General features: G+C 42.7%; 1 protein-coding gene and 1 long non-coding RNA gene across 9 annotated transcripts in view; one reads left to right on the top strand and one right to left on the bottom strand.

Annotated features, from left to right (window-relative positions):
* Positions 1–20,718, top strand: part of CDH12 (cadherin 12) — a 601,545-nt gene that overhangs the window by 567,961 nt on the left and 12,866 nt on the right. For 7 of the 8 annotated variants that reach the window (XM_083519265.1, XM_083519262.1, XM_083519269.1 and 4 more), the window contains 3 exons: positions 3,032–3,285; positions 13,582–13,718; positions 19,159–19,280. In XM_083519265.1, coding sequence (XP_083375391.1) covers positions 3,032–3,285; positions 13,582–13,718; positions 19,159–19,280 — 513 coding nt within the window. Of the gene's footprint in view, positions 1–3,031; positions 3,286–13,581; positions 13,719–19,158; positions 19,281–19,393; positions 19,412–20,718 lie in introns of those variants that run through there. The other variant, XM_083519263.1, reaches the window with a different exon arrangement.
* LOC310714527 lies at positions 9,577–13,181 on the bottom strand. The gene is made up of 3 exons (XR_014529869.1): positions 12,899–13,181; positions 11,807–11,853; positions 9,577–9,893 (listed from the first exon to the last, which is right to left on the bottom strand). It is a non-coding gene; the product is annotated as an uncharacterized lncRNA (long non-coding RNA).

Here is a 20,718-nt window from a genome sequence, read left to right on the forward strand (position 1 = left end):
CTGGGCAAAGCTGTTGCTATGACTACTGCATCCTGCAGGAGAGAGAGAGAACCTTTTTCTCTACCCACCATGCATGATGTGTGTTTTTTACATTTTCTTCCATCTCTGCAGGCACCGGTTCCTTTTGCATCCCCTTTTCTATAGCAGACATCCATGGGGTGGAGAAATCAGTTTGAGGTAGTTCCTCATTGACAGCCAGCCAATCTTTCTCCTCCTGCACCTCTTTTTCCACAGTAGGTTCCCAAGGGGCAGAGAGATCAATTAGCAGCATTTCTTATATGCTGTCAGGTGCCTCCATTTTCACGACTTATACAGCAGGTTCCCTGGGAGTAGAAAAACTTTTCAACAGTTCAGGTATGGTTGGATAGAATATGTCACTCCTGTTGCACTTGCACAGTACTGACCCCTTCACCCTTCTCCCCCTCTATCTCCTGGTAAACAGCAGCAATATGTGGTGTGGTGCTGTTGCTCACCTGACCTCCAGGCAGTCACATTTATGCTAAATACATACTGCTGTGACAGGAAGGTAAGCAGCATTTCCATGAGATCTGGCACCTATCACAGTGTCCTGTGCACCAGAAGCGGTTTAGTCATGTGGACAAACGCTGGCTCCCTCTGCCTGAAAGCAGAGATTAGTGCCTTACCCCATAATCGAATTTGACTGGACCCCAGGGGTCCTTTACCTTTTACCTTTTTTTTATTTATTGCTGCTTACCAGGAAATAGACTGGTCATCATGCAATGGGCCCAGAATAACCAAAATCTAAGGTCATCACCGTGTGTGTCCTATAGCAAAATTTGAACAAGCTTTTGGAGGTTTCTGGTGAATGGAGACATTTGTGGGATTTTGCTAAGATTTGTAAAATTCCTCAGGTCTGAAGCAACACTTGAAGCAAATGTAGATATACCTCCTCAGGCAACGCACCTGAGGAATTTTGAGAGAAAAGGAGTATCAGTCGGACATGTCTCAAAAAGGTTTAATGCATCCCTATGGAAAGTCATTCTTCGACCACTTTCCAAAACTTGCTTTTTTTCTTTCTTACTTAGAGTGACTATTAATCTCTTGCAAATTCATAATAAACCCGTTTTTGTTGCCAGTGCCATAAAAAGCAGAGATTGCATACATGCCAGGTAGGATATTGTCAGAACATGACTAATTGCAACAGAAATTTCAAAAGTATGCATTAATTTTTGTACATTGCAAAACTGTAAATTTCAGTTCCTTCTAATCCCCTCTCTGTTCCATGCATTTTAAAACTACACTGCTTTGTGATGTTCCTAAAGCTGACCACGAGATGTCACTGCTAGCTAAGCATCCACAGTAAACCATCACAAGAAATCAGGGGCCCAATCCAGTTAAATGTCTGTAAAGACAGCAGAGCCTCTGTTTCTTTTTTGTCATCAGCAGGGTAAACCATGTAGACTTCTTGTGTGCGTGATCTAAAAAATAAAAAGGCAACGTATTATTATTTTTTGGACTTATAATGGGATAGATGTGGGACAGAAATGATAGTTCTGCTAGGAATGACTGAGCGAGGACGAGACTGTGCTCGGCAAATAAAAAGATTTCAGACCATCGTGTTGGTAAATTACCTGGACTCATGCTGAATGGTGGAACTGATTGATTCACAGTATACGTAGATATTCTGTCATGCTTGTCAGCCTCAGGCAGTATAAGACATAAAGACATTCATTACGGCATATTGAGGTGGAGGGTAGGGTGTAAAATGGGCAGTGATCCATGGCTTTATGTATAGAATTCTCAGGTCATAACTTCCTCCCCATCCCAGTACTTCTAAAAATAATTACTGAAGCAGCTCTTGATTCCTCCCTCTTCCACCATGCTGGTATTTTGATCCACTGTTCCCTCTAATGCCGGAATCGCCTGCTGAATGCTTCAATATATATATATTCGTTACATAAAAGGGTGCTGCAGGATGAAGAGGCTGGCATTTTTGGTGGCACACGTGAATGTTATATGTGTCTGCACAGCTTAGCATGCCTTCCCTTCTACCAAAAGCTTCTCCTCTCCACCTACTCTCTAGGTGGCTGGGGAAAGGAAGCATGCCTCTTCCAAAATGACAACCATCCAATTTGCTCTTTTTGCCTTAGTTTTTCAGTAAATTTAGACCATTCCTGCCACCCACACCAATCTTTTCTGACAAATGAAACCAAGCTGACTGGGGAAGCAGAGTGTGAGAGAAGAGGTGATGGAGAGCATTGTGGCTGGTGATGCTGGAGCCACTGAGGTCCAAAAGAACCAAGAGGGCCACATTTCTCTGCTGCATTACTGAGCTGCCAAAAATTTATAGCAAACTGAATTCAAACCAATGGCCCATAATTCAGCCATGTAATGGCAAAGGTGTCTCCTAACCCTTTTTTTGTTGAACTCCATTGCTTCATGGGTATTGAACATGGTAAAAGATAAAGGACCCCTGACAGTTAAGTCCAGTCGCAAACGACTCTGGGGTTGCAGTGCTCATCTCGCTTTATTGCACTTTGACATGCTTTCAAACTGCTAGGTTGGCAGGAGCTGCGACCGAGCAACGGGAGCTCACCCCGTCACAGGGATTCGAACCGCCGACCTTTTGATCAACAAGCCCTAGGCTCAGTGGTTTAGACCACAGCATCACCCGTGTCCCTATCAAACATGGTAACCACAAACAATTGTGTACTACAACTCCCATCATCCCTGACCATTAGCAATGATGATGGGAGTTGGGATTTCATAGCATAGCAAGCGGGGATGGTCACATGGGCTAACTCTGTGACATTTCAATGATTGTATTAAGGACATTATGTATGAAAAGTACATGCTGTTCTACTGAGCTACAACCCCTCTTGTCTGTCATTGGTCCCTTCCTCCCCATCCAAGACCGAAATGCATATTCACTATAAATATACTAAGCAAAACAGTCCTCTATTCATTATTTTAAATATACATATGTCTTTTCTCACACACTGATAGGTTTTAGACTACTTCTTTTAAGTCCTTGATCTGACATTGTATTTTGCATTCCTCTTTATTGTAGCCATTGGACTTTGAAACAAAGAAGGCATACACTTTTAAAGTAGAGGCATCAAATGTGCATCTTGACCATCGCTTCCATTCAGTGGGCCCATTCAAGGATACTGCTACGGTGAAGATCAATGTGTTGGACATGGATGAACCGCCCATTTTCAGCAAACCTTTGTACACTATGGAGGTTTATGAAGATACTCCAGTCGGGACCATTATTGGAGCTGTTACTGCCCAGGACCTCGATGTTGGCAGCAGTGTCGTCAGGTGAGAAAATGCTCCTTGTCTTCCCAAGTTGAAACTGTCAGTGATATATAAATATATAAAGCAGCATGAACCTCAGGAGCAGTTAATTCTGTTTTCAAAATGAGAGACCAGCAGTTTGGTCCTTCTCCAAGAAAACAAAAACCCGGTGAATTCAGAGCACTTACATTCTGGAGGAACCTTCTGGATCCCACACTTCAAGTATAGTGGAATGACAAAGGTTCCCCAAGTCCTGGAGGCCAAAAGGAAGGCTTCCAGTCTAAAACAGTGTATATCTGTACAATGTTTAACAAATGGAAGGAGGTGACCCATAAGTTAAAATGAGGCAGGGGTGACCCATGAGGTAAGATGAGGCCATTTGTCTCAGGTGGAAGATCCATCCCCTGCCTTCGTGCTACTCCCAGCCCCACTGGGGCTTTCATTTCACCTGTTGTGCCCTCACAGCTGTGTCATGTTGACAGCACAGGTGCAGCCATAGGTGAGGGCACAGTTGCAATGATGGGGCTGGCAGCAACACAGCAGCAGAGATGCAGAACTGTGGGCAGGGAGTGAAAGGGAGTGGCGGCTTCAGCACATTTTGCTTACAGTGACAAAACGTCGTGGGCTGGCCCTGAATTTTGGGAATCCCCAAACTAGCTTCTGTTGGTTTCTTATACATGACCATTCTGGTCACCCTCAAACCATGGATTGGAATGACCTGCAAAGGGATGAAACAGGATGGAGCAAAGCTATGAGTGAGTGTCAGTGTTATTCCAGGGATGGAATAAGCTGATCAGCCCACCCCTCAAATAAGTCCAGCTCTCAAATAATTCCAGCTTCCTCCCAAAACTCCCATTTTCTGAACATTTATGCATCATCTTCCTCTTCTACATTTGCCTCCCCTTTTCTCTCTTTCCCCAATTTTTATTTTTAGTTTGCAAGCCCCACAGGTCAGGAACCTGGTTCTTTAATTCTTTAAAATGCCATGTAGCATGTGAATGACATCTGCTAATAATGTCACTAATAATAATCCCAAATAAGTATTTGAGTAAATGTGCTTCGGCACAAATGTAATTCAATTTAGGATTAGGATGCTTAGAAATGCCACTTTTCCCACTACAAAATATCTACCTGAAAATATTTATAATAAATCTGGATTTCAAGGAATGAGGCTAGGTTATTGGCTTTACATGCTCTGGCTCATTGGCAATGTTTAACCCTCTTATTGTGAAAATGAACAATCAATGGCTTAAGATACAGTGCCTCATTCAAATTTAAATAATAAGCTGTCCAACAGAGAACCATGTGCTTATGGTTGATGAAAGCAAGGCATTTCTTAAATATCACTTCAGTAAATTGGCTTATGACACATTTAATTTGGTTCACTCCAGTAAAGCATCCTACATCTGATTCCAAAAATCAGATTATTTTAGTGTCAAGGTGATAGACGTGCTCTGAAAGATCTTTAAGGTAAGTATCAACTATTTGCCGCCCTGTGTCTATTGTTAGAGGGTGAGGAAAGTGACCCATATTCTAAACCCAAGAGTTTGATCGTCATTCTTAGGTTTCTACAGTGCAACAGATGGATTTGACCTAAAGGCTTTTGGGGGCAGGGCTAGCCTTGATAACCACAGTCTCCCCCCCCCCCCATATTGTTGCTCTCTCTCATACCCCAAGGCATTGGCTGACTGCTGTGATGTCATGGGGTACTCACAAACATTCTGATAGAAATGAAGATCCGATACACAGCTTTTGCAAACTACAGCTGATAAATATAAATTGAACAATTGGTTGGTCTTTTTTTGGGAGGGGGGGTGGAGGCAGAGGAACTTCATACAGGGCTGGGAGTATGTACTGTTTGGTGAATGGGGGATTGAGCACAAGCAAGGAGACTTAGGACCTGATTGGAAAGAGAACCTCAACAATGTCTAGGCAAAACGATGACCACATACATATGTAATAGACAATCTTTACAGAATTCCTTCAAATCATAAAAGGTTCAAAATTAACTCTTTAGTCTCAAAGTCTCTGAAAAACTTTAAATGAAGCGAGGTGCCAAACTTTGTACGGTGGAAGAGAAGCTGTGAAGCTTTGTGTATTCAACACTGGTGTCCAACACTGAACAGTAATTCTGGATATTGACTACTGATTCGTAGAATTCTTCATCAGCATGGTGGGTGGATATAGAATGCTTCATAAACTGAAAATAAAATTTTACAGGGGTACAAAATAGGTAGTTTTACTGAGAAACCAAGAATGAACATGGATCGACACTTGGAGTTTCTGAAAGGAAAGCATATATAGATATAGACAGTGCTTTTTTATGGGGGTACGTAGTTATGGCACCTTTTTTTCTAGAAAAAAAGTACAGTGGTACCTCAGTTTTTTAGCATCTTAGAGGTTGAACATTTTGGTTTTCAAATGCCATAAACCCAGAAGTAAATGCTTCGATTTTCGAACACGCCTCAGAAGTCAAACATGCCACGCGGCTTCCACTGAGTGCAAGATGGCTGGCTGTTGAGTCTCGGTTTTCAAGTGTTTCGGCATTCAAACTATCTTCCAGAATGGATTACCAAGGTACCACTGTACTAGATCTAGATACAGGATATAGGGGAAACTCACATAGAGCCTATAAGATGTTCTCTTCTATGGATCAGGAGGGTCGAGGTGGAAGAGCGTGGTGCAAATACACCAGAAGAGCCAATCTGGTGCTCTGACCAGCATATTTGCACCATGCCAAGATCTCCACCAGTTCCTCAATCCCCCCCAGTAAGGAACAGTGACCTAGCTGCTGAGAAGCTAGCCTATTGATTCCACCCCACCTGGCAAGCCCCTTCTGGAACCTTGTATTAGTCTTAATCCCCAACATGGGGAGAAAGTAGCTAACGGACTAGGCTGTAGCACATTCGTTTGAAAGCAGCACCTTCCAATCTGTCCCTTAAAACAACAGAGATTTAAAACTGGATAGCCACAGAGGAGGAAAGAAACCACAGTGATGGGAAATGGTCAAAGGCATGGCATCACCCTAACTGACTCTAGCTTGGAAATGCTTGTCTGAAAGCTGACGCCTGAAAAATGCTGAAGGGCTTTTGATTAGGAAATTGCTTTTTACCAGCCGTGTTTAATGTGCAGGTGGCGAAAAGACAGAGCTTCAAGTGAACATCACTGCAACCATAAGGACTAGAATCTGATTTTTTTTAAAATGAAGGCTGTTTTTTTCCTTAGCATAAATAACGAGGACACTTCTTGGTCCACATAGATGAACTCTGAAAGGTCTGTAGGTTTTGGCTGCACTCTTGCATTTTTTGCAGAAAATGCCTTCGGTGCTTTAATATGTAGGAGTGCTGATTCGGAGATACTGCAATTTATTTATTTGAAAAGGATAATCGTCAAGACCCCCATTTCCTATTTATTAAGCTGATCCTGCTTATTTATCTATTGGCTTAACAGAAGGAAAGAAAATATATGCAGTTGTTAGTTACTGATGTATTAGACTTCAGTGCTCCATAAGGTTTATCTCCACTAATTGAAACTAAAAAGTCAATAAACAGAAGTTAGCAAAAGCATAAATTAGTTGCAAACAGTTGTGTGTGCTTACAACTTCCAAGTGTGTCTTACAACCATTATGCTGTGTTAGCTTTTTAAAGCCTAGTTTGCCTTGTCAGGGTAAATAATGGCCTATGTCACTTTAATAATATTTTAAAGAAAGAACTTGCAAAGCATAATGCAGTTGAGGGGGACTGGAAAATAGGTCTTTAAGAAGACAGTGGAAGACAATAAGTGTTCTCGTATGCAGTAGGCAATATAATGTGCTGTTCAGTATAGTTTCATTGCAAATTAATTCATTTTCTCTGAGATGTTTTCCAGGCACAGTTTTAGCCATCACAATGCCTATTACACAAATCTGTAATCTGCAAAACAATGGAGACAGGAACAAAAGACAGATCTGTGCTTTGTGCAGCAGACGGCACAACTCCAGAGAACAAAGCACTTCAAAACAGCTCACATTAGCAGAAGTAACACTAGTCCTGGCAATTTATTACACTTTATCAGGCAAAAAAAGGGACTTTCAAATCTGTTAGCTTTGACATATGGGGATCAGAAGATAATAGCTAAATAATAGCAGAAAGGAAATCCACTTATTTAAAGAATAGGGAAGGAGGAAAACTGTTTTGCAGAAAGTCATCGAGAATGCTGAGGTTTATTTTTCTTGTATGGATAGAATCAAAGCAGTCAAAGTTTCAGCGAAGGAACGAGTTTATTGGGTGAAGATCAAAGCTGTCAGGAATATAGAAATAGAGAGGCAAGCACTGAATGAAGAAGAAATTGAGAAATCCTGAGAGGATGTGTACCAGATGCATGAGGCAGCTTTACTTCACAATTTAAAGATTTGAGAGTCTCAGAATTTAGTTGTTCCATATTGTGTGTGGTATCCAGTTAATATGTCCCATCAGTGCAAGGAGAGTGTGACCAGCTTAGCAGCACTGGGCGCTGAGCTGAATCAGTGTCATAGAGGGCCCTGCAACAATGACTTAAAACAGAAGGGGAGAGGCAGGAGGGCTGCTGAAATTCAATAGCCCAAAGTCTATTGATTAGGTGAAACCCTAGAACAGATTTCGGTAAGTGCAGAGGGAGGGGAAAGAGGAATTTCCCTGTGCAAGCTTAAAGGTAAAGGTAAAGGACCCCTGGATGGTTAAGTCCAGTCAAAGGCGACTATGGGGTTGCGGCGCTCATCTCGCTTTCAGGCCGAGGAAGCTGGCATTTGTCTACAGACAGCTTTCTTGGTCATGTGGCCAGCATGACTAAACTGCTTCTGCCACAACGGGACACCGTGACGGAAACCAGAGTGCACGGAAGCGCCGTTTACCTTCCCGCTGCAGCAGTACCTATTTATCTACTTGTACTGACATGCTTTCGAACTGCTAGGTTGGCAGGAGCTGGGACAGAGCAATGGGAGCTCACCCCATCGTGGGGATTCAAACCACGACCTTCTAATCGGCAAGCCCAAGAGGCTCAGTGGTTTAGACCACAGCGCCACCTGCATCCCTTAAAGCCTTTCACCGATGGAGCACAGTGGATCCTGCCCACAGTATCCATGTGTAGCCTCTGACATGTAGCCCACTACACCAATAGGATAGAATTAAAAGGGGCCTTTGTGTACATATTCTGTAGTGGTTGGTTCTTGGGAATGCTAAAATAAAAATAAAAAAAATGCTGAAATTGCAGAAATCCCCATAGATTTATGTTCCTAGTGAACAAGATACATTTTCCCATGTTATTTTGTATGAATAAATGAGATTGCATGGGCAGAGCAGCTGTTTTCATGGAACTCAATGTATACTCAGCTCATTCATTATTCAGGCATCATTCAGATGCCTGTATCATTCACTGGAAATCATGTCAAAGCATCTGTGATGTTATTAAAACAGAGGACATGATTCTGTCTGCCCACCCCCACCCCACTCTCTGAGTCAAGCATCATTGCCCCCATAACCCAGCAGCCTGTGAAACATTAGAATCGAATAAGCATTTTCAAAGATCAACATTTCTTGATAAACCGTTTAGCTCATTATGAGAAATGAAAAGCTGACAATGGAGATGACAGGAGCATTTGTTAAGCAAATGCACAGCGCATCTTAGAAGGGCAAGGCGAGGAGCAATGAAATGTGTAGACAACAGTTAGGAAGTGCTTCTTAATCAGAATGCAGCGAATCTCTCTCCCCCCCCCCCCCACTTGTGTAGAGCTGCTTGGTAAAGCAGGAATATGAAATGTACTGCTATTTTGGAAGCATTAGCTGCTTTAGTTTTTCTCACTCCCTGCAGGACTATCCATGTAAATTACTTTTGCATCCTGTCAAATCAATAATTGCTTTGCTCATTGGGCCCTCGCAGTAAAATGGTGTTTGTTCAGGTCAGCAGAACTGGTGACATATCTCTCGCCATTGCAAGCGGCAGGGAAAGAAAGCAAACAAATCATCTCGTTTGGATTTGAGCATTCAAAAACTTGGTGTCTGCCTGAGTGATGAAAGAGTATTTTCATGTGCAGACCCATGCACTTCTTAGCCTATGTAAATGGGAAAACACCCAGCAGTATGGGCCTAAGCCAGGCAGTGATGGCTATTGTCCATTTGGGCTGGTACAGCAGAAAGGAGGCCAACAGTAGGGGGAGCCAAAGCAAAAAAAAAAAAAAAAAAGGATTCTAGTTTTGCCTCCATTCTCTTTTTTAAAAAAAGTTTTTATTTGATTTTACAAATTCTTTCACACAGATGTTATTACAAATATTAGAATTGCACAAGGTTGTTCCGAATCCTGAAACTTCCCTCCTCCCATTTGTGGGTTCTTTGAATAACTTTCTTAACTGCATATTGTAAGTCCATCTATTTTACCATCCTCCATTATATCCAAAGTGTATGTGTCATTGCAATAATTATTTAAAGTCTGCCAAAGAGTTCAAGTGGTCTTTGAAGTACAATATATATTTGCCCCATTCTTTGTTGAAGTTTTGATCCTCCTGATTTCTATTTCCCCGGTTAATCTGGCCACCTCTGCATAGTCCAATAGTTTCACCTCCCAGTCCGCCCTATTAGGGATAATGTCATCTTTCCAGCTGTGGGCAAGAAGCATCCTTGCAGCTGTTGTAGCGTACATAAACAGTCTTTTCAGTTCCTTCGGTATCTCTGCACCTACAATTCCTAACCAAAAGGCTTCCGGTTTTTTTAACAAGCATTATTTTAAACATTGGGGGGGGGGGAGAGAAATGTAGTTTTGTCTGCATTCTCTGCCCTGCTGAATTCTGCAAGGGGCAGCACTGAGACTAAGCAGAAGTAAAGGTGAAGGGACCCCTGACGATTAGGTCCAGTCACAGACGACTCTGGGGTTGCGGTGCTCATCTCGCTTTATTGGCCGAGGGAGCAGGCGTACAGCTTCCGGGTCATGTGGCTAGCATGACTAAGCCGCTTCTGGCGAACCAGAGCAGCGCACGGAAACGCCGTTTACCTTCCCGCAGGAGTGGTACCTATTTATCTACTTGCGCTTTGACGTGCTTTCAAACTGCTAGGTTGGCAGGAGCAGGGACTGAGCAACGGGAGCTCACCCCGTGGCGGGGATTCGAACCGCCAACCTTCTGATCAGCAAGTCCTAGGCTCTGTGGTTTAACCCACAGCGCCACCCGCGTCCCTAAGCAGAAGTACCACACCCTAAACTGGTTGTAAGTAAGAAAGCAGGCAGGTGGGGAGCAGCTGAAGGCCAAATGTGGTTGGTGGGGCAAGACTCCAATTGCTCAAAGAGGTCAGCTGCTACTAACATCGGGTGAAATGTTGCAAGTTCCTCTGTCGCCTCAGTGACAAATTACTCTTCAAGCATAGGCTCCCCAATGACAACTGTTGTGAAATTAGCACAATCCTTTGGGAAGTTCTCCTGCATGTGTCTCATTAAAGTGCCACAAAAGAACACAGTAGCGGCATGTTGTCAAACAGAGCAAGGATCAAGTTTTGTTTTCCCAGCAGGTTGGGAGGTGGTTAGAATTTTAACATAAGCATACATAAAGCAAAAGGCAGCTCTTTGTATATATGCATGTATTTCTCAGGTTTTCTTCAACTAAAGGTACCATTGAGCATTGAAAGAAAACCAATTGGGCACCGGAACCGCATGGTTCCAGATGGTAAACTGTCACTTTATGTTAGACCATTGGTAAAAATAATAATAATAATAATAATAATAATTTATTTGTACCCCACCCATCTGGCTGGGTTTCCCCAGCCATTCTGGGAGGCTTCCACAGAGACCAAAAATACACTAAAATGTCACACATTAAAAACTTCCCTGAACAGGGCTGCCTTAAGATGAATGTCAGGTAGTTGTTTATCTCTTTGACATCGGAAGGGAGGGCATTCCACAGGGCGGGCACCACTACCGAGAAGGCCCTCCTGTCTGGTTCCCTGTAACCTCACCTCTCGCAATGAGGGAACCACCAGAAGGCTCTCAGTGTCTGGGCTGAACAATGGGGGTGGAGACGCTCCTTCAGGTATACAGGACCTGTTTGGTAGGCAAACTAAGGCCTGGGTCCGGATCCGGCTCAATCACCTTCTAAATCCAGCCTGCCGATGATCCAAGAATCAGTGTGTTTTCACATGAGTAGAATGTGTTCTTTAACTTAAAATGCATCTCTGGGTTATTTGGGGGGCATAGGAATTTGTTCATTCCCCCCCCCCAAAAAAAATATATATAGTCCTGTCCCCCACAAGGTCTGAGGGACAGTGGACTGGCCCCCTGCTGAAAAAGTTTGCTGACCCCTGTCAGTTAGACTGTGTATGGAAGGTCAAACTATTCAAGAAATGTTTCCCCTAGCACCCAAGTTTCGTGAAAAAGGAAGGCATGAAAGGATTTTAAATGGGCCACAATAACCATGTTGGATTATTTGCTAGCCCACCCTTCAATAATCCATATAATAGCAATTCATAGAGCTGGACTTGCAGATCCTCTGTCAGAGCAAACATGAGTGTTAACAGCATGAGTAATGTTAATCCATCACCAAATAGGTACTCACAGTTTGTTATGGCTCTCTCTGCGGCATCTGCTGTTATTTTTGCCTAGCTGAAGATAGTGGAAGGGTGAAATAGAATTCGTATTAAATTACAGTTAACATTCCACATTCTGTATTTGTAAAGCAAAACATAATCCACAATCCTATTTGCATTGGAGGTGTCAACTCAGTTCCCATCCACTTGCTAGAGCCAATTTGTATTTAATATATTTTTTTCATGATTTTGGACAGTTGCGTAAGCCACCGTTTGAGAAATGAGATGCTGAAGACAATACAGGAACTGAGAAATGATTTGTTTTTGGATCTGAGAGGATTAACTCTGAAACATTTCCAGAAACCTTTTCTTACTTGGGATATTGGGAAATTGTGGCACTTTTATGGAGCTCATATTTTTTATAAGCTAAACCGGAGTAATGTTGAAGCACAATGGATAATTGTGCCCAAGCCCACAAAACAAAAATCCAGATTTTGACTGCAACTGTGTGTCTTACCTTTGTGTGAGATCAGTTCTGTGATACTTAATCTCTTTTTGATGATCTCCCATATTCCATGAGAGTAGTAGGAGACAATTGCCTTACCCAAGCCATTCAATAACAACAATTTATTATTTATACCCCACCCATCTGGCTGGGTTTCCCCAGCCACCTAGGGCAGCTTCTAGGAAAATACTAAAAATAATAAAATGTTGGACATTGAAAAGTTCCCTGAACATCCTTCAGATGTTTTCTAAAAGTTGTGTAATTCTTTATCTCCCTGACATCTGATGGGAGATAAGCTTTCTCATATCCTCTCTAATAAGTTAAAACTGAACCACCTCCTGAAATTTCAACACAGTAGTTTGTTTTCAAAAGAGCACAACCTATGACAACCTCTAAGGTTCTCAATGTTATAGAACTTGAGAGATAGATTTGTATGTCTGGCTTTTCAGGAGTTTTTCTATTTATTTATTTGCAGCATTTTATCCCGCCTCTCTATAAAATGCAGTTTACAATCAACAGCATAAATCAGTGTAGCTTTAATCTATAAAATAATCATAAAACAGCAATAAACAATGAAAGTACATGGTGAAGCATGCTTACTGTGGTGGGAAATCACCATTGGTTCATTGCCTCGCGGAGTCAATAAACAAGGCATTGAGGCAAAACTTCAAGCTTTATTCCTGGCCAAGAATTGTGTCCTTCCAACCTCACAGTTCAGGCAGAAGACACCAAACATACCCATCTATAAGCTTTCATAAATAGGTAACAAGATACAAATGTAACTATTCACACATGACACCGTTTTCCATATGACACTCGTTTACAGATTGCACTCTTTCTTTTCACTTTATGGCAACTTTGCTATGCTGTGATCATTGTTTTTCCACAACATTTCTAAGTTACTATGAATACAGCCAGCAAAACAAGTGTACAAATTGGATTTATGAAGAGCATTAACAAATATACATTAAAAAGGTTTGTTCTAAACTTTGATGGTCTTGGGGGTGGGCAGTGGGGAAGTGAAGAAGGCATGCACTCCAAAACACAAACTTGAACGACCAAAATACAGTCAAATATTATTATACAGTATATTTTTGGTTAACTGTTTTCTCAAGTCCATCTTTCTTTATTCCTTTATTTAGCTTTCCAACTTGGCATTGAAGCAGTCATTGCTTCTTCATTATAAATCAGGGAAACCAGAGTAGCAAAACTGATTATACCCCACCAACTGCTATTATGATAGCTAAGCATTGCTATTTCCTTCTTGTTTTTCTTTCTTTCCCCGAAACACATCTGCAGGTACTTCATAGACTGGAAGAATGATGTGGACAGCTACTTTACTATAGATGAAATGGAAGGAACAATTGCCACAAATGAATTGCTGGACAGAGAGACCACTGCACAGTACAATTTTTCCATAATTGCCAGTAAAGTCAGTAAGTATGGCAGGAAAAGACTCATCCAATATTCTCTTTCCTACATGGTTTGTTCATTTTATGCAAGGTCACATTTGGCCCATTTGGGCGTGGGAAGGTAAAATATATATTTATTTTGTGCGGTTCATGCAGTAATAATTTTGTGTCTCTGCTGTGTGTCAGTGTTTCATCCTTCAAACTCCATACTTCTATGATTCTATGAAATTACTTCCTAAGAGTTGTTAAAGGATTTATAGTTCTTGATTGGGCACTCTGGGCATGCTTTCGCAAAACCAATTGATCACAATTGTGGTTGTTGTTCAGTCATTTAGTCGTGTCCAACTCTTTGTGACCCCATGGACCAGAGCACGCCAGGCACTTCTGTCTTCCACTGCCCCCCACAGTTTGGTCAAACTCATGCTGGTAGCTTCGAGAACACTGTCCAACCATCTCGTCCTCTGTCTTTCCCTTCTCCTTGCGCCCTCCATCTTTCCCAACATCAGGGTCTTTTCCAGGGAGTCTTCTCTTCTTATGAGGTGGCCAAAGTATTGGAACCTCAGCTTCACGATCTGTCCTTCCAATGAGCACTCAGGGCTGATTTCCTTCAGAATGGATAGGTTTGTTCTTCTTGCAGTCCATGGGACTCTCAAGAGTCTCCTCCAGCACCATAATTCAAAAGCATCAATTCTTCGGTGATCAGCCTTCTTTATGGTCCAGCTCTCACTTCCATACATCACTACTGGGAAAACCATAGCTTTTACTATACGGACCTTTGTTGGCAAGGTGATGTCTCTACTTTTTAAGATGCTGTCTAGGTTTGTCATTAGAAGCAGGCGTCTTCTAATTTTGTGACTGCTGTCACCATCTGCAGTGATCATGGAGCCCAAGAAAGTAAAATCTCTCACTGCCTCCATTTCTTCCCCTTCTATTTGCCAGGAGTTGATGGGACCAGTGGCCATGATCTTTGTTTTTTTGATGTTGAGCTTCAGACCATATTTTGCGCTCTCCTCTTTCACCCTCATTAAAAGGTTCTTTAATTCCTCCTCACTTTCTGCCATCAAGGATGTGTCATCTGCATATCTGAGGTTGTTGATATTTCTTCCGGCAATCTTAATTCCAGTTAGGGATCACAATTAGATGTAGCTAAAAGCAGTGGAATGGAACCTAGTCATGACTTGGTCAGTCAGTCAATGGGACTTCGTTACAACAAGCTTGTGCTGGACCTCTCAATACTGTAAATATATTTAATTATATGAAAATCTTGCTAGTTCAAGAACTTCAGTGGATGTCCTGCTTTAATTATCCCAGTGATCCAGAACATTTGTTCCTGGAACTATATCTCATGTTCTCTCTTCCTGCTCTGCTTTCTTCTTCATCAGATAGTCAATAACACAGAATTACATGATTCCCCCCCCCCCCGACCTTTTATTGTGATCTTAATGTTGTACCTGATGAGTACGTTGTGTGTGTTTAAAAAATAAATAACTAGTGATCTTCAAATATCTGAAGGGTTATCACATTGAAGATGAAGCATACCTGTTTGCTCTTGCTCCAAAGGCCAGAACTGAAACCAGTGGGTAGAAATGACAGTGAAGGAAATTTCAGCTAAATATTTGAAGAAACCTAAAGTATGAGCCATTTGATAGTTGAGGAGTGGGCTCCTTCCTTCAGTGGAGGTCTTTAGGCAAAGGCTGTAGTTGTACCCTGCACAGCAGATCCTGTCCTGAAGATCAAATAAATGACCTCCTGAGTTTCTCAGTTATTTCCCATCATGGCCTGTTACGTCAATTTGAAGACTTATCTCCAAATATGGAAAAATGTCAAGATTGCCCTCCCATTTGTAGTTATAAATAAAGCCTGCCATCTGGACTCCCGTCAACTCTCAGAAACTACAAATGAAATTGGACTTTGCCACTTTCCGTGGAGACTCAGATGAAGGTCAAGAGCAGGTGTCTACAGGATCAGCTGTGCCTGTCTCATCCCCAGAGCACTCTTGACAGTTGTTTCCTGAAAAGCATCTGTGGCTCTTTGAGATGGAGCATTATTTAGAACCAATGGTGATGCAAGGCTGATGCTTATCTCGCTGCTCTCTCAAAGCAAATAATCTTTACTAGGAGTGATTTGAAATTCTGTCGAGTCTCAAGAGATCAAGTTGGCTTTTTGCTACCAGAATAGATGCTGTGCAGCTTACGCTGATAAAGACAATGATGGGGAATATGTAAGAGAAATGAAGTGACAGATGAATGATTAGTTTTTCTTAGCAAGGCTGGCTGGCTGACTTTGGGCCATATAATACCATATCAGAACGTTCTGTCTACAAAAGCCAAACTATAAAATAGTTTCCAGGGTTGGAAATTCTGTTTTGTTCTTTTTACCAAGTTCTTACATTCAAAGCTATATATATTTTTCTGTCATGACCTGGGTTTAGTTCTCTTGGAGGTGGTGAACCTATGTCAAAATCTCCACCCTGTAGCATGCTGAATTACAGAGAGGCATAATCTAGCTGAGCATGCCAAATTTCTGTGCTAAGGGATTTATTATTACAGTGTTACCTCAGGTTAAGTACTTAATTCGTTCCAGAGGTCTGTACTTAACCTGAAACTGTTGTTAACCTAAAGCACCACTTTAGCTAATGGGGCCTCCTGCTGCTGCCGCGCCGCCAGAGCACGATTTCTGTTCTCATCCTGAAGCAAAGTTCTTAACCTGAAGTAATATTTCTGGGTTAGTGGAGTCTGTAACCTGAAGCGTATGTAACCCGAGGTAAAGGTAAAGGTACCCCTGCCTGTATGGGCCAGTTGTGTCCGACTCTAGGGTTGTGCGCCCATCTCACTTAAGAGGCTGGGGGCCAGCGCTGTCTGGAGACACTTCCGGGTCATGTGGCCAGTGTGATGAAGCTGCTCTGGCGAGCCAGCACCAGCGCAGCACACGGAAACGCTGTTTACCTTCCTGCTATAAAGCGGTACCTATTGATCTACTAGCACTTAGGGGTGCTTTCGAACTGCTAGGTGGGCAGGAGCTGGGACCGAAAGACGGGAGCTCACCCCGCCGCAGGGATTCAAACCGCCGACCATGCGATCGGCAAGCCCTAGGCACTGAGGTTTTACGCACAGCGCCACCCGTGTCCCTCTAACCCGAGGTACCACTGTATTATTACTATTATTATTTATTTGTACAGAGGAGCAAAGGCTCAGCACATAGATGATATCCTCAACAATGAGGTGGGAGAAGGAGTCTTGAGCACAAGCCCATTTCCCTTTGTGGGAAAGCGTAGATGACCCCAGTCATCTGCACAATCCCATGACACAGAAAAGTGCTGGCTTGTTAGGGCCTATGTATATGTAGTTGCACATAGGGTTGGATTGCAATTGTTAGTAATAAATAGCTCCCAGTTGAATCAGTGAGCCAGTGTGGTGTAGTGGTTAAGAGCGGTAGTCTCGTAATCTGGGGAACCGGGTTCGCGTCCCCGCTCCTCCACATGCAGCTGCTGGGTGACATTGGGCCAGTCACACTTCTTTGAAGTCTCTCAGCCCCACTCACCTCACAGAGTGTTTGTTGTGGGGGAGGAAGGGAAAGGAGAATGTTAGCCGCTTTGAGGCTCCTTAAAGGGAGTGAAAGGCGGGATATCAAATCCAAACTCCTCCTCTTCTTCTTCTTCTTCTTCTTCTTCTTCTTCTTCTTCTTCTTCTTCTTCTTGGGCTGCAAACCTAAATGCGTCCATACAGAGGTAAATCCCATGGAATAAAATGGGGCTTTCTCCCAGGAAAGTGAGGTTAGGATTGCAGTCTTAGTCATGGCTAACTTTTCACATTGATGTCTATGACGCTCAGCGTAAATAAATAATGCAGAGTCTTCTTCGGTAAAAGAATAAAAGCTTTACTGAGTTAAAGTAAACTTGTTTGCTAATACAGTGGTACCTTGGGTTAAGAACTTAATTCGTTCTGGAGGTCCGTTCTTAACCTGAAACTGTTCTTAACCTGAAGCACCACTTTAGCTAATAGGGCCTCCTGCTGCCACCGCGCCGCTGGAGCACGATTTCTGTTCTCATCCTGAAGCAAAGTTCTTAACCCGAGGTACTATTTCTGGGTTAGCAGAATCTGTAACCTGAAGCTTCTGTAACCTGAAGCGACTGTAACCCGAGGTACCACTGTAGCAGCATAGTGAACAGAACATTAAACTGAGTTACTGAGTCACACAGAGTCTCCATTGAGCACAGGCTTCACAGGGCACAGGCTCCACCACACACACAGTTGCTGACTGATACTGACACACTGAGTGAGACACCGAGTTTGCCTTCAAGCAGATACAATACTTATACAGAGAATGACTCAGCATGCTAAACGGTTTTGCAGCTTTTCAGCATTTCACAACATTTCTAGACTCCTTTACGGCTTCTGCTCTCAAATACCTTTATCCCATGACAGTCCATGGGGCATAAACTCAGATAATTTGCAGCAGCATCCTAACTTCCCCTGGCCAACAGGACTTTATGGAGTGACAGGACCACCAATGCAGCCATAGCAGGGAGGGCAGAAGATGAGGCAGGATGATCGGGTCTCAGTGCCATCACATGACAGCAGTGAGGCCAGCTTGGGATTCAGTGAATCCCATGATGACAGCCCTACTCCTTCTTGCCTTCAGAATGCCCCCCATTTCAGGACCTTTCCACTGGCTCCTGCCCACCCACACGTTTGAAAGGCAGAAGGGGGAAGTTCAAGTGCTGTAATCCTAGTGTCACTCAGGCAGGAGGCTAGCTTAGTTGTGAGATCTGGGCAGAAAGATGCCTTGGCTCATCTCACACAACCTCCAGTATAAGAGGCATTTGGATTGCCCTGCTATGATTGGATTTAACCTATAGATTCCAGGTGATGTGGAGTTAATGCAAAGGGAAATGGGGATATACGTGCAAGAGAGCACATTTGTAACTACCGTGCTACCTCGGGTTACAAACACTTTGGGTTACAGACTCCGCTAACCCGGAAGTATTACCTCGGGTTAAGAACTTTACCTCAGGATGAGAACAGAAATCGGGCGGCGGCGGCAGCAGGAGGCCCCATTAACTAAAGTGGTACCTCAGATTAAGAACGGTTTCAGGTTAAGAACGGACCTCCAGAACGAATTAAGTTCGTAACCAGATGTACCACTGTATTGTGTTGTAACTGATTGTAACTCTTTTCCCACATCCTACTTATGGCACTGCCAGTTTTAGCCCATAAAGGGGAAGTGCTAGATGTTTCTATATAAGCATTATATAGAAATTATATAGTTTGGTCCTCTGCCCCAACTTCGTATGACTGTTAGGTGCAACCCCTCTTGAGTGAGCCATTTGCCAGACCAATATGAAAGGCCATGTTAAGATATATCTGTAATTACGCCTTTCACTGCCTTATGTGAATATATAATGCTGCTTTAGATGTCGTAAGTATTCCATACCTAATTTATTTTGATTTATTTTTCTTAATAGGCAATCCACTATTAACCAGCAAGGTCAACGTCATCATAAATGTCCTAGATGTCAATGAATTTCCTCCTGAAATTGCAGTGCCCTATGAGTCCTATGTGTGTGAAAATGCAAGGCCAGGACAGGTATGTCTCTCCTTTTTAATGTTACCTGTGGATGTAGTCATGAGGAATGATTGTAATCATGCGCAGTGGTTAACCAACAACAAAAGCTACTTAACGATAACTATTGGTCTTGTACCTTTTGAGTATTTGAGGTATTTTATTTACTTATATATTGAATGCATTTCTAAAGAGAGAGGGCTGCGCTGAAAACAACTCAGAATAAAAATAATATTTATCTGAGCAATGCTTACAACAACCCTGAAAAGTGAGCCAGTATTCTCCTATCCCCGTGTTGTATATTGGGAGCTAAAACTGGGGAAACAGTCTCTGCCAAAAGCTACATAGCAAGTTTGTGGCTGGGATGCTATTTTAACCAGGAACTTTCAGTTTTTAGTGAATCCCATTAGTCACAGTCTTAAAACTGCATTTATTGAATCAGGCAGACATACCCTGCGACCCACCAAGCCAAGCACAGACCACAAACTACGTTGTGGCCTATTAAAGGCTTGAAAAACCACCTCTTATAGCTCCCTGCCTGGGACTGCCAGAAACAGAGGTGTATGTTCAGCACCTGGCAGACTTCAATGTATGGACAGCAGGCTGAATAGACAGCAGGCTGAATAGTCATTCAGGCTTGTATTTGATAACTGCATTTCTTGTACGGTCGACACCTTAAAAGATAGTGTATCGACTGTTCTGCAAATTAACTGTGACTCTCCAAAAGATGTATTCAGCCACCATATATAGCTGGCCCCCAGGGATCCACTGAAGTTAGGCAGTATAATCACAAGTTCCCCTTGCCTGGGAACAAAACTCATAAAAGACAGCAATTTCCTTGCCAGGATGAGCAAAACGTTAGCAGACTGAAAAATAAAATATACGGCCGGTGTAAATTCTGCTAACCCTGCTTCTCATTCCCCCCCCCCCCACCGGTCATTAAGTTTTCCCAAACCCTACTTTTCTTGAGGTGCTGCTCAATGGTAATAAACACAAGAATATCTGCACTGTTATATTCTACCATATATAGTCCTGTTTATAAGCCTTGCAGAATCAAATGGAGAGTTCCAAGACTCCGGGCACTTTAAAAAAACAAAAAAAAACCCATCATTCAACACTATTGCCCAGAGGAGATGGGATTTGCAGCCTCAACAATTCTGTTACTTGAATTACTACACCTATGGAGCAAAAAAAACAACAAAACATTTCTTCAATCTCCTCAGTATAGATAGTAACTAGTTTAAATAACTGCCCATGGCAACTGCTTAAAGAGCCCCTTCCACAGTGTTTGCTTCTGTGTGGCATGTAATAAATGCATAGAAGTGCTACTGAAATTGTCTGAAATGAGCAAAGTGTCAGCAGTTGTAGGAGAATGCTTGCAACCATCCGCATATGAGCTGGTCCAAGTGCAGGGATAAAAAGGAGATAGGTGTCATGTGGCAGAGTGAGCTAACTTGGTAGG

Source organism: Podarcis liolepis (genome assembly GCF_965112155.1).
Source record: "Podarcis liolepis genome assembly, chromosome: 8".
Taxonomy (NCBI): Eukaryota; Metazoa; Chordata; class Lepidosauria; order Squamata; family Lacertidae; genus Podarcis; species Podarcis liolepis.